The following is a 12,991-nucleotide window of genomic DNA, read 5'->3' on the forward strand; positions in this document are numbered from 1 at the left end:
AATCAGGAAAGCCTTCCAAAGTGATTCCATATTTTGCCACTCAATCTTCAATATACACTTCAAACTGGATGTATGTGAGCAAGAACACCGTGAAGTTGATCTCGAACGCAAAAACATCTGTAATTTCTCCCCCAAATTCTGGTGCTCTTTACTCTACTTGTCTGGCTGGGACAGAACTACTGCTAGAACTAGATCCCCAGGCCGGTAAATGATTGCGACCTCATTCAGTCATTAATAATATTAACCCGAACAACATTAAATTGCATTATTGTCGTCATTAACAAAAGACTCCGAGACACACATTTAATGTCATCATAACTCTGGTCTGACTCAGAACAAAGACTAATCAACCGTGATAAATTATTTGCTGACACTAAGTTTTCCTCTATATTAATAATACGTACAGTCACGTTGTGTGTCGATGTTTTTTTTTTTTTCCAGTGTTCCTTTCTTGCTGTGTTAAACGGCTGAATCCACTGAAATGTGAAGATTTTGTTGCAAGTATAGTATATGTTATATATTTCAAATATTAAGTATGACTATTAAACATTTGTTGGGAGAAGCTTTCAAATAAACGCTTGTTTTCTAGAATTGAAAATAAAGACAGTAAAAATACATTATTAACATTCACATTTTAGTTGTGAAATGATAATTAATAATTAGATTAAAACCCAGTAAACCTAAAGTAAATTCATATTTTAATTTCAGCTGGCGCGATGTTTCATTTAAAGAGTGTAGAGAGAATCATTTTTTAAACAAATTTATCAGTTCCAAGGCGGTAAAACATCTGTGCTGTGATGTCTATTTTGATGTTTGTTAAATTGGATTGTGTTGAAACTGTGCTGCCATCTAGTGGCTAGATTTATAAGGCGTCAGACAACTTAACAGTACAAGTGGTCTTAGGCAAATATCGTGATTCTAAGTCATAATATATTTATGTTGAAGTTTTCAAGTGCGATCAGCGATTCAACTGGTGTGGTTGTTGTAAACAGTATTTACCCAATCGTCAGAGCAAAAATCACACTAATGCCTCTCAGACTAATATTTTGCAAAAATGCAAACGCTAAAATAACCATGCAAATTCATACTAATTGATGTGTGTCAGAACTCTATTCAAATACTCTATGACTGCTGGTCTCTCTGACTTCATCGACCTGTCAACAAACGGCAGGCTGCCAATGTTTGATGTTGCTTTACCCAAAACAAAATGTTCTGCGACTCTGAGCAGCTTGAAGTAAAGCTCAGTACAACACCGTCTCACACACACACACATGCTAATAGGTCCCTGTAGGAGTGTAGTCCTCTCCGTGGAATAGAACAAGCATCATAGTGCTGACACACCGCTCTGTCGTGACTTCATTCGCATCTGTGTTGTTGCGCTCCATCGCCATCTCTGCCTTTAATGTTGCTGAGGTGCTGCAAAAAAAAGTCTTAGCTCTAGGATTTTTCTTTACAAGATGATCAGCTTCTGAACATGAGTGTATTTTTGAAAAGTTCAAGGCTAGTTTGCATAGAACAGGGGCCATCTGCTATGAAAATATCATGCAAAGACTGGAGATGAATTCAGACCGCGACTCTGGGCTGCAGGACGGAGCCGAGCTGCAACCCAGCTTGATGAATTTGGACCTTTTCTGTGTGGATATCAGGTTGGCTTTGGCACCAAACAACCCTGGCTTGCTGGGACTATGGCCATGAGTTAATTCTTAACCATCTGGTCAACATCAACACTCCATCAAAATAGATAGAACAGATAATAAATATGCTCACTAAAATGAGGAAAAAAATTGATCTGTTTTTGGGTGTTTTGCTGTTTTCCATTTATTTATCTATTTTTGCTTTTGTTTTTAACTATTTGTGTTGCCGTTCCTTGTCACCATATTTTGTACTGCTAAAATGTGCATGAACAATCACCATAATGTTAATAGAAAAAAAAACAAAACTTCAGCCGATTGAAAGGGTGTGTTCGCTTGTGTGTGCGAGTCCTTGTATGTATACCAATTCTCAGAAACACACCTGTGGCTTAACCTTGTGGGGACCTTTTGCAAGTCCCCACAAGGTTAAGCTTTAATTTGATGTGTAAAAGTTCAGAAAAACTGGGTCATTATAAATGAATTTAAGTTTGGTTTAAGCCCTGGTTGAGGTTAGTCATTTGGTTTGGGTGGTTAGGTTTAGGGTGAGAGGCCGGGGAAAGCATTATAGCAATGAAAAGTCACACAAAACATAAAAACATGTTGTGTGAGTGTGTGTGATAGTGTCCCCAGTTTAGCAAAACATGCCTGCTTGTAAGGACATATTGCTTTGTGGGGAGATTTATGAGCGCCCCCCACAAGGTTAAACCTCCATTTGAGGATGAAAACTTCAAAATAACTGGGTCATTATAAATGGGTCATGGTCAAGGTCAGCCCCTTGTTTTGGATGGTTAGATTTAGGGTGAGAGGCTGGGGAAAGCATTGTGTCAAAGAAATGTCCCCACAAAACTAGTGTTACAAGCGTGTATATAAAGTAACATACTCAGCAAAGTATGTCAAACAATATTTGCAACTGAATACAGTTTAGAAGCAAAGAAATATTAATAATAATTTTAAATATTTTTGTCTTCCTCCCAAACTCATCTGCACTCCCACATCTCATATCATTTGCATTGCTGGATGTGGTTATGGAGCAGACCGCAGGGTGGAACCTGGATTTGCAAATGTCAGCCATCCACAGACAGGGAAGTGAAATGCAGCAGACACCTGATCACTATCACATTGTTATTAGCTCTTTGCAAAGGAGGATGCTCTGGACACAGCGCTCCGCAGACCCAGGGTGATGAATTCAGTAATGTTCGGGTGAAGTGAGTGTTTCAGAATGTCAGGCAGGCGACTTGTGCAGGATTTCCCCCACACCAAAAGCCCAAAAACAGCAGTACGCAAACAAGAGCCGTGCCAGATAAGCAGCAGACAATGTCAATATTTATTAAAGAATGCCTGAGAGAACGAACCTGCGTGTGTGTGGTCATGTTTTTATGTCGACACGAGCACTTCTTTTTTATTATTTTTACTTCTAAGTAAAGTGAATCTAAGATCTTAGAGTTTGTCCAGTACATGCATGTCATCATTACAACAAATGCATTGGTTTTACTCAAGTAAACAGCACATGCAAACACATTTGTGAAAACCCCAGTGTGTTTTCAATACAGGGCTTTTAATGCAAATGAGATATGGACCTCAAACACAAATACAAAATATTAGGATGCTCATCTAAACCATAACCTGTACCATCTGATTAAAAGGTGGCTTCACCTCAACAATTTCAATTTCGCAATGGCAGAACTAGTCGTATTATAGAAGGCCATGTCTCTCAGCAATTATTTGGGAAGTAGTGATGTGACATCTACAAGTCATGAGAGAATGGGTGTGGGTGTTTACCCAAATCAGACCATAAAACAAGCTAAGCCAGAAGACAACGTTCACCTTGGATTTATAACATAAACCATATTAGAAGTGGAATGATGAAATATGAGGACACATTTAAGCTGCACATTGTTAAGTTCCTTCATTTTTTTAATTAATATTCATTCTTTATATTTTTTAGGGAGGCAGTGGCAGGTTTGCTTGTGAGAAAACAACCAGTCAAATAGCAAACCTTGAACACATGGTGGGTCAGAACACTGACATGCTTTGGATGTGGTCTGGTTTTTCTGTGCTTTGAATTAGTAATGCATGTCCTTTTGAGCCCATTACATGTATTTAAAGAGAAAACATCACATGCCAGCCACATGAGGAGGTGACATATGCACTCTTACCAAAGAATGCATTGGGTTTCCTCAGTAAAAGGTCCATGAGGAGTGTCCTGGGAAAACCATACTATCCAGCAGTAAAACAAACCCAAGACACTGCGCACAGTGAGTCTTCTTACTGAATTGTGAAGCATCTAAAAGTATGAAAGGGTAGTATTTTCTGAGAGGCGGTTGGGCAATAATAAAATAAACATAACATTTCAATTAGCATACCTTAATTCACCTGCTGTCACTCCAATCAGTAGGGAAGATTAAATCATTTGTCAAGAAAACTCCGCATAAAATAGTGACTTTAATGATATTTGTAGAGCCCGATTGTGTTGGATCAAGTGTTGGAAACAATGTGCGATTTCCTGCTTAAGAAGGCCAGAATTGACCTTTTTAAAAGAAGCTTGTTGCTCTGTCACGCATGCGCACTTGGCAGGTATGTGAAAAGAACAGGAAGAGAACCGTGTGAGTCTCGGCCGTCTTCTCCCTTCGTTTTGGTCCCTGCGTGACACATTAGACTTATCAGCAAGGCCGCTGTCGAACACCCAGCGAGTGGACGCAGCGCTTCGGTGGCCACTGACTTGACCTCAGACGTCTGGAGCGTGAGGAGTGCCAGGCCAGGGCGTGCTCGGTGCCCAACTGTTGGACTGTCTCCTCCCTCCCCGCCCGGTGCTAGCTCGCTAGCCGCTCCAACATCGTAGCAGCGCTCGTTGAAACTTGAGTGTTGCCTATAGTTCGCAATTCCCTCGGAAGATTACTGTTTTCAGCTGAGAAGATGGGCTGCACGCTGAGCACGGACGACAAGGCCGCCCAGGAGCGGAGCAAGATGATCGACAGGAACCTTCGGGACGACGGAGAAAAGGCAGCCCGGGAGGTGAAGCTGCTGCTGCTGGGTGAGAGAAAGATGGAGGGGTCTATTTACTGGAGAGGGGCGCTCCTCTCATGGCGTAACGAAGCTCCCCAGCCTCAACTGAGTTGAACGCTTCAACTTGATACATTATTAAGTTGAACCGATCGTTCTGAACGCGATGGAGATCGCTCAATGTCAGCGTTGATTTACATTCGAGCTGTTGAATGGAATGGCGACGGTACTGCAATCAGCCCCAAAAGTTTGAGCTGTTGTTCCGATGGTACCACAGTTAAATACATGTGGGTAACACACTCCTGTTAGTAAGAGCCGCTGGTTAACGTTCGCCGTCTTTAGTCTGCAGCCACCGCCCAGTCAGCGGCGTTACATTAACCAGTAAGCAGATTTGCTGCGGCTAAGCAATTAGCTACTTAACGCTAGTTAGCTTCCCGACGCTCGCCAGGATTAGTTTGCGGGCTGAGAGTTGAACCGTGATTTCGTTTTTGCTTGTTTTCAAACCGGTATCATCGAACGAAGTGTTGAAGTTTGCTCACATGTTAATGTGTGCTGAAACTCTCCAAACACGTCTGAAGTCGCGAGGCTACACAGCCATTCATACTTCTTACCGTAGATGAGACATATTTAGACATTGTTTTGTTTAATGCGTTAAATATAGTACTGTATTAAAACCTATTGGAATAGTAGCTAACAATTGGCTGCAAAATTTCTTACAATTTACCACAGTATCAGCACAGTAAGTGTAACACATAAACATTGATTTCTGACTAAACTATAATATCTTAGTGTTGGAAAAAAAAAGATTCATTTTGTGACAATATTAAATAGCGATATTTCCCCTCAGATTCGATTTTTATTTTTTTTTTCCCCTTCCCCTTTTGACAGTGGCAAGACGCAACGCTCATATCCGTTTTAAGGAAAACACACAGTGAGTTGAGTCTCTTGCTCAACGGAACGGAGCTGCCAACAGAAGTTTAATACTCATGAGAAACTTATTTTTAAACTCCAACTATTGTCAAATGTACAGTAGACCGGAGGACTGGTTGCTGGATTCATGAAGCTGATGCTTACACTATAATAGTTGGTAGGTGGATATTGGTTCATTAATCCAGCTCCCTCGTTGTCTCTCCTGCTGCATCCGAACACGGGTCTGTGTTCACGCAGGCTTGCTATCGCTGAAACAATTTAGTGCTCACTTTTCAGAGGTATTCTCAAACCTGTTTTGTGTATTTATAAGAGTCAATAACACTCTTCATAAATACACAAATACACCCATGGTCACCACTTGGACCAAATGCCTTTTTTTTAAAATTCATTTAAAATAAATAATAATCACAGTATAAAGTGAATCGGCCCCCAAAGTCTGGACAAAAGCATAATCGGCCCAGCCCTAATGTCTACGTAGGATTATTGCATATGAATGTGACTAACTACCCTTCATTGAATAATTTCCTTCCTGAAAATGGAAGTTTAAAAAGTTGCGCTTACTGACTTTTTGGTGAGATCTTTTCTGCTCGGCCAATATAATCTAGGTTTACATCAAAGTGCATTTAAAGACGTGTCCTTTTTATCACAGTAGCTGTCTGTGTCTGCTTGAAAAGGACGGATAAGAGGTTGCATAGCAACTGCGCAGCCTGAATGACATCAATGAGAATCTGTGGAAATATTGTACACACAACAGTTCATGCATGAAAGATGACTTTTGCTTCCACGACCAACTGGTGTGTGTCTCGAAAGTAGCGCTGCAGCAACACTCACCTTATTTGAATATTGTTCACTCCATTATGTCGCACTTGAGGTTGTGCGTTTATTGTCCTATTGCATGATTTCCATATGACTTCAGCAACATTGATGTCATATATTTTCATACTTCTCTGAATCAGAGGCAAAACATTGTTCTGAAAGCCGTTTAGCGTGTCCTTTGCAAGCATCCCACGTATATAGAGGTGTTTGCATTATTGCTCTCTATTCTGCAAATGACATGCACTAGAGACAAGTGTTTTGAGTGGGCTGATTGTCTCCAATGTGGGCTATTTCTGTTCTACTCAGAAACCAAAATGATTGATTTGTTTTCAATGTACGTGCTGTATGTGATGTTAACTTAAACTAGTTAGCTCTTACGTGAATAAATATTGTCTACATCCAGCGAATGGAAACTGATCACTGATGAGCTGTTGACATTACACTTCATGATGTAATTTCCTCCTAGTCCAACATCATTTTTACCAAACTGGAACTAAAGTCAATTTTCAATTGGCTTGGTCACACTGGGGATCATATGGGTACGATGAAGTGGTGAACAGTTCTCCCCTAGAGAGCAGCGGGTCCCTGCTGAAGTGAGATAATTAAAATCTTGTGCACTCAGCTGAGAACATTGTTGTCTCAAAGGAAGTGTCTGCCTTTTGAGTCTTCCTCCTGACATTTCCTCAATTTACGCGAATCTAAATGTGCCTGTTTTGATGTCACATCCAGTCTAATATCAACATCGGTACTATCGAGTGCTTTGGTTCCAACAAGTCAATCTGATGACAGTTTCCAGCCTGGAGAGCTTTAAGCTGAGTGTAATCCCATTGACGGGAGGATCTGTTTGATTAATCCAATTGTGGCTGGAGGCGCCTTCTTTAATGCTCTGACGACAGTTAACATTTATTTTTCATTTGGAGTGCGAAATTCTGAAATGTTACTTCAAGAGAATCTGCTCCAAGCTATTGCAGTAATATGCTTGACCTAAAAACATCTTACTTTAGATGTCTGGAACCAATATCCACTTCAAAAATCACATTTTATTCATGTTGTCTGTTTTAGATATACCTACTTCAGAGTCTTTGCTTGTCACTGACATTTCTTTCCATTTGCCTTTTGTTTCAGGTGCTGGAGAGTCTGGCAAGAGTACGATTGTAAAACAAATGAAGTATGTTTTAACACTTAATTTTCCTTAATATAGATTAGAATTGTTTAATGTAATCTAGTCGTATCTGGGTTTCTTCATTGCATTACAAAAATAGTTCAGAACATTGGAATGTTGCTCTAAATGAATGAATTTAAAGGATACTTGAAGCATTCTTTAGGGTGGTTACAAGTTTGAACAACCATGTTTTGCATACTTTCTTTCTTAAAGACCCCATAATTATGTTTTTGCCTTGTCTTTCCTGTGGTACTGTGCTACAGCACACAGAAGTCTACATTCCGATCATGCCTTTGGTAACCAGTTCATACAATGTTGTTTTGTGAGGTGCCAAATCAATAGTTACTGCTCACATTTGTTTATAACATTAGCTCCTGAATATTCATGTATTCACGTTCAGCTATGCTTCAGAGCCATCATTTCTATATATATATATATATATATATATATATATATATAAAACTAAACTCTTTAGATTTTTGTTATATTTTTTAAACTACCTACTGTATATCACCTATACATTTTCTAAGTTGCATATGTTCAAACAAGTCCCTCACGTATGTAGAACTGGAGCTAAAACACTGATGTTTTGTGTTTTGGTGCTATGTTCACTGTCCAACATGTGACCATTGTTTTAGTATCACTGTTTAATCATGTGGTTGTACGAGCTTTCCTTTTTAGTGCATTTAAAACATGTTTTTAAACGTTGAATATTAACTATCAGGTTTAGAATCCTCAGCATTCTTGCATTGATCACTTGATGGGTGTGCATGTGGCTTCACGTTCCCTCTCGTGCATAGAATCATCCATGAGGCCGGTTACTCAGAGGAGGAGTGTAAGCAGTACAAGGCCGTCGTCTACAGCAACACCATCCAGTCCATCATTGCCATCATCAGGGCGATGGGTCGACTCAAGATCGACTTTGCTGATTCAGCCAGAGCGGTGAGTGAATCCACTCAGAACTGTGCATCCTGCAGGGGTGGTTGTCTGGAATGAAAGGCTCATGTGACAAACTTCCCTGCTGGCACTTCGCTTTGGTGCAGCCGGTCAAAAAGCAAAACTGAGAATCAAATCTACTGTGACCTGGGAACTGTGGTGCCTTACATGATGTACTGTGACTTCTCTGAAAGGCTTTAAAGTACTGTGACCATACATCAGTATATAATATTTTCCACTGTCTAATTGCTCTGTTGCGCTTGAGCTGACAACAAAATTGATTACCACGTGCAAATTCATCACCAGAAATTATACACTGTTCATCTGTTTCCCCCTTTTTCTCTGGCAAAAAAGCTTTTGAAACATCTTGGGGCAATATTTCCCCTTGACAGACTCGAAATGTAAGATTTAGACTTGTATGTTGCAAGAAAGGAGTTATGACAGACTAGAGTATAGGTGAGGCATTAGGACTACAAAAATACTCTTCTCACTCACTTAATATCTTCTGTTTGGCTGCTGGCAGGACGATGCCCGGCAGCTGTTTGTGTTGGCGGGCTCAGCTGAGGAGGGCTTCATGACCGGGGAACTGGCCGGGGTCATCCAGCGGCTGTGGAAGGACGGAGGAGTTCAGGCCTGCTTCAGTCGCTCCAGAGAATACCAGCTGAACGACTCTGCAGCTTAGTGAGTGAGATGAGATTAAACCATGAGTGTGAAGCTAGAAAGGGCCGTTTGAAACCCCTACGGTGGAGCGCGTTTGGTCTGCGTGACGGACGAGAAATTGCCATAATGACTAAACGATAGAATCAGTTTTTCTTTAGTTTTTTTTTAGCCGTTCTCTAACACACAGAGTTCACTAAATTGTTAGCTAATCGTAGGTGTTTCCGGATTTCATAATGACTTACTGAGGTTCCGACATTTTGCATTGTTTGTTTGATCAGTGTTAAAACTTGTGTGTCCTTCAGCAGTCGTCAAATATCTTCGTCGTGTTGTCTTAACTCCTGCTCTTGTTGACTTGGCTCCTTGTTAGTCAGCAGTAAATCAGATCTGTCATTTTACTCAAGGCCGTATTGACGACTGCAGTCTTACAAGTCTAAATGCAGTTTTGGACACTGGTGTTGCTCATCCTTGTAAAACATCACAATATTCTACATGTTTCAGCAATAACTCATTTGGTTGTTTGACCACAAGCCCCGTAGGAAGAGGGAGAGTCTCTGTAAATGGAGCAGCAACATTTTTAAGAAATGGGCAGAAAAAAAACACTTCAATACCTCCGAGTTATGGCTCCTGTTTTCCTTTATCTAATATTATTTAGTTTACCTGAAATGTGGGTGTTTATAGATAAAAAGATTCTATTCACATGATGAATATAGTAATAGGAGTTGTTTAAGTTCATTTGAATAACTCTGTTCCATCAGAATCAGAATCAGAATCAAATTTATTGCCATGGTCTACTAGGAAGGACTAGGAAAGTGCCTTGGAATAAAGTGCAACAAAAAACAAATAAAATAAATAGAATAACATTACAACAAGGCTGTTCATGAATTTAACAATCAATTTAACGGTTTAAATTTTAATTTATCATGTGCACCTCCCTATAGCTACCTGAACGACCTGGACAGGATATCTCATGGCGCCTATGTGCCGACACAGCAGGACGTGCTGAGGACCAGAGTCAAAACTACTGGCATCGTGGAAACACACTTCACTTTCAAAGACCTGCACTTCAAGTGAGAAAAATACCTTTGTTGTCCAATTGATATGTTTTTTTCCTTCTTTCAGTTGATTAGTTTTGTCATGCTGAGGTTTAAGTGGTGAAAAATCTATTTCCTTCTCTGGATGCGAATCAGTTTAATGATGTTCAATCTTTGCAGGATGTTTGACGTCGGCGGTCAGAGATCAGAGAGGAAGAAGTGGATCCATTGTTTCGAGGGCGTCACAGCCATCATCTTCTGCGTGGCCCTGAGCGACTACGACCTGGTTCTGGCCGAGGACGAAGAGATGGTTGGTTCCGCTTTTCCTTTGCTTTTTTTTCCGTCTCTGTGCTGAGGTTGTATCTGTGGGCCCTGCTGTAGAACCGGATGCACGAGAGCATGAAGCTGTTCGACTCCATCTGCAACAACAAATGGTTCACCGACACTTCCATCATCCTCTTCCTCAACAAGAAGGATCTGTTTGAAGAGAAGATCAAGAAGAGTCCGCTGACCATCTGCTACCCGGAATATGCCGGTGAGAGCCGTAACGGTTATATATAATTTAATAAATATAATATTAATAAACATTAAAGGTGTTGTCACTACTACTGTCACTTCTGTCTCACCAGCTCATTCATTTCTACTCACTGAAGACCTCTCAACTCTGGCTCACTGCAGCATTATTTCTGTTAATTGAGACTCCTCCAACCACGGAGTGAACTTGTCATTTCACTTCTCGTTTGTAGTTCTGCCGTCACTCCTCAAGTTAACGTTCCACTCGTCTCTCTGTCGCCCCCCGCAGGTTCCAACACTTACGAGGAGGCGGCGGCCTACATCCAGTGTCAGTTTGAGGACCTGAACAAGAGAAAAGACACCAAGGAAATTTACACCCACTTCACCTGTGCCACAGACACCAAGAACGTGCAGTTTGTGTTTGACGCCGTCACCGACGTCATCATCAAAAACAACCTGAAGGACTGCGGCCTTTTCTGAAGGTGACTAAGGTTACTCCTCTTGGTTATGGTTATTGTCCATGTATTTAATGTTTGTTTTCCTCCCCCAGGCCGCAACCAAGTGACTTATGTTGAGAGGATCTTCGTTCACGTGATGAGAATGTCACTTTTAACCTTTTTATTAACTTATGTTCATCTCTAAAAGTTTAAAGACGGAGTGTAGAAAAACATTTTTGTGTAAAATATTTGTACAACTGTCTGCGGGGGATTTTTTTCCTTTTTTTTAAAAATTCATCTCATTCATTTTTTTTTCTTTTTAAACAATTGGGGCCTTCACTTTTTCAATTGCTTTTCTTTGTTATTCATGCAACACATTTGTCAGTAGTCGCCTTGTTGCCTTGCATGCTTTAGTTGCTGTGTTTTGTTGATCTAGCTGTTTTCTTTGTTTCCTGGAGCCCCAAATCCATTGTTTTTTTGTTTTGTTTTTTAACTTGTCTTTCTTTTTCTTTTTGCCTCCTTGTAAAAACCAAGTTACTATAAAGACCAATTCACTCTGACATACTGTGAGAGCGTGTGGAGACTCCTCAGATGTGTGTATGCGCGATTGAAAGCTGTGCTGTAATGGAGACCAAAACCTGTGTGTGTATGTGTGTGCACACGATGTTTCACAAAGGGACTTTATTCCTCTGATTGTCATCCTCGTTCAAAGCTTTATTTTTTTAACCTCCAAAAATGTCTAATTAACGTGTGCATGTTGTCGGTGCGCGCCGACCAACCAGAGCATTCCCAAATTGACTCGCTGTAAGGAGCTTTGAACCGAGGATGTCAATGGTGGCCTTGTAGCAGACAGTTGGAGCGGGTGCGGAGTGCTGATCGAGGCCGCAATCTGTTGCTTACAAGTTACATATCCCCCCCAGACCTTGTTTCCATTGATGGGGACGTTAGTAGACTAATCTCCATGATTTTGCTAATAAAAGAGCTGCTGCGGTGAAACCGCCGCAACTTATGCAACAAATACATTCGTCTCCTGTCGTTTGTTGCTGTGAAATTATGACCGACTCCTCATCTTTAACATGTAAAGCAAACGGACCACTCTGCCATTACGTGACATATCTTGTGTGAACCATTTGACTTTTACATTCACTTTTTTTTTTTGCTTTTATATATAGATGTTTGTGTTCCCTTTTTGTTCAGTTGCTCCTTTTACTTTGTTTTTGTCTCCTTTACTGTACTTCACTTTTATCTGCGTTTTTTGTTTTTTTTTTTCTCATTTCCTGTCGGTGAGTTCTCCGCTAGCTTCGAAAGGAGATTCCTCAGTCTTCAGTCCATTCCTCAGCATATGAAGCGTCCTTCCTTTCAAATCCCTCCTTCTATCCATCCTGCACATCACACTTTACTGTCGCCAGAGCCTGCTCAAGAGCTGCGTTTGTTAGCGGTGTACCTTTCCGGTATTTCATTGGGTCGTTGAAAACGAGTGACAAATACGTTTGCCATATATCTTATCACAAAATATTAGCCTAAAGCTATCAATCTAGGATTCCATTCTTACACTGAAGGAGACGTGGCATTGTGGAAGTAAAGCGCTCCCTCTAGTGGGCAATGATCACAGCAGCAACTGATAATGGAGGGAAAATGTCCTTTGGCGTGTTAAATTTCGACGTGCTGACTCGACAGTTTTTGTTGCTTAGCTGCTAAATTCGTAATTGTTAAGTAACAAAACATATTGGAGCTTAAAATAAGAGGGTAGGCTCATCTGAGCCGCAGCCATATTTTCATTTCTGTTTGCTGTACTGGCATGAATTGAGAGCCGTCGTCCAGCGAATGTTCCAGCAGCGTAACTCCATTCCTGCTTTCGCACAATATCAAGGTATT

The 12,991-nt window shown here is 40.7% G+C and overlaps 2 protein-coding genes across 7 annotated transcripts in view; both read left to right on the top strand.

Annotated features, from left to right (window-relative positions):
• Positions 1 to 4,206: 4,206 nt before the first annotated feature.
• Positions 4,207 to 11,842, top strand: LOC128770585 (guanine nucleotide-binding protein G(i) subunit alpha-1). Its single transcript, XM_053885225.1, has 9 exons — positions 4,207 to 4,662; positions 7,503 to 7,545; positions 8,340 to 8,481; positions 8,999 to 9,156; positions 10,074 to 10,202; positions 10,347 to 10,476; positions 10,548 to 10,701; positions 10,969 to 11,161; positions 11,230 to 11,842. Exons 1-8 carry the CDS (start codon positions 4,545 to 4,547, stop codon positions 11,157 to 11,159), a joined length of 1,065 nt encoding a protein of 354 aa, XP_053741200.1. The 5' UTR covers positions 4,207 to 4,544; the 3' UTR covers positions 11,160 to 11,161; positions 11,230 to 11,842.
• A 961-nt stretch (positions 11,843 to 12,803) lies between these two features.
• Positions 12,804 to 12,991, top strand: part of magi2b (membrane associated guanylate kinase, WW and PDZ domain containing 2b) — a 79,984-nt gene continuing 79,796 nt past the window's right edge. Inside the window, exon 1 of one of the 6 annotated variants that reach the window (XM_053885081.1) lies at positions 12,804 to 12,986. The gene's annotated coding sequence lies outside the window, so the exon portion shown is untranslated. The remainder of the gene's footprint in view (positions 12,987 to 12,991) is intronic. The other 5 variants (XR_008416518.1, XM_053885084.1, XM_053885086.1 and 2 more) reach the window with 5 other exon arrangements.

The sequence above is a fragment of the Synchiropus splendidus genome, chromosome 14 (assembly GCF_027744825.2).
Source record: "Synchiropus splendidus isolate RoL2022-P1 chromosome 14, RoL_Sspl_1.0, whole genome shotgun sequence".
In the NCBI taxonomy this organism is placed as follows: Eukaryota; Metazoa; Chordata; class Actinopteri; order Syngnathiformes; family Callionymidae; genus Synchiropus; species Synchiropus splendidus.

Coding starts and splice junctions, on each gene's coding strand:
- LOC128770585 (XM_053885225.1), top strand. CDS start 4,545: ATGGGCTGCACGCTGAGCACGGACGACAAGGCCGCCCAGGAGCGGAGC. Junction 7,546..8,339: donor ACGATTGTAAAACAAATGAA/GTATGTTTTAAC, acceptor TCTCGTGCATAG/AATCATCCATGAGGCCGGTT. Junction 9,157..10,073: donor CTGAACGACTCTGCAGCTTA/GTGAGTGAGATG, acceptor ACCTCCCTATAG/CTACCTGAACGACCTGGACA.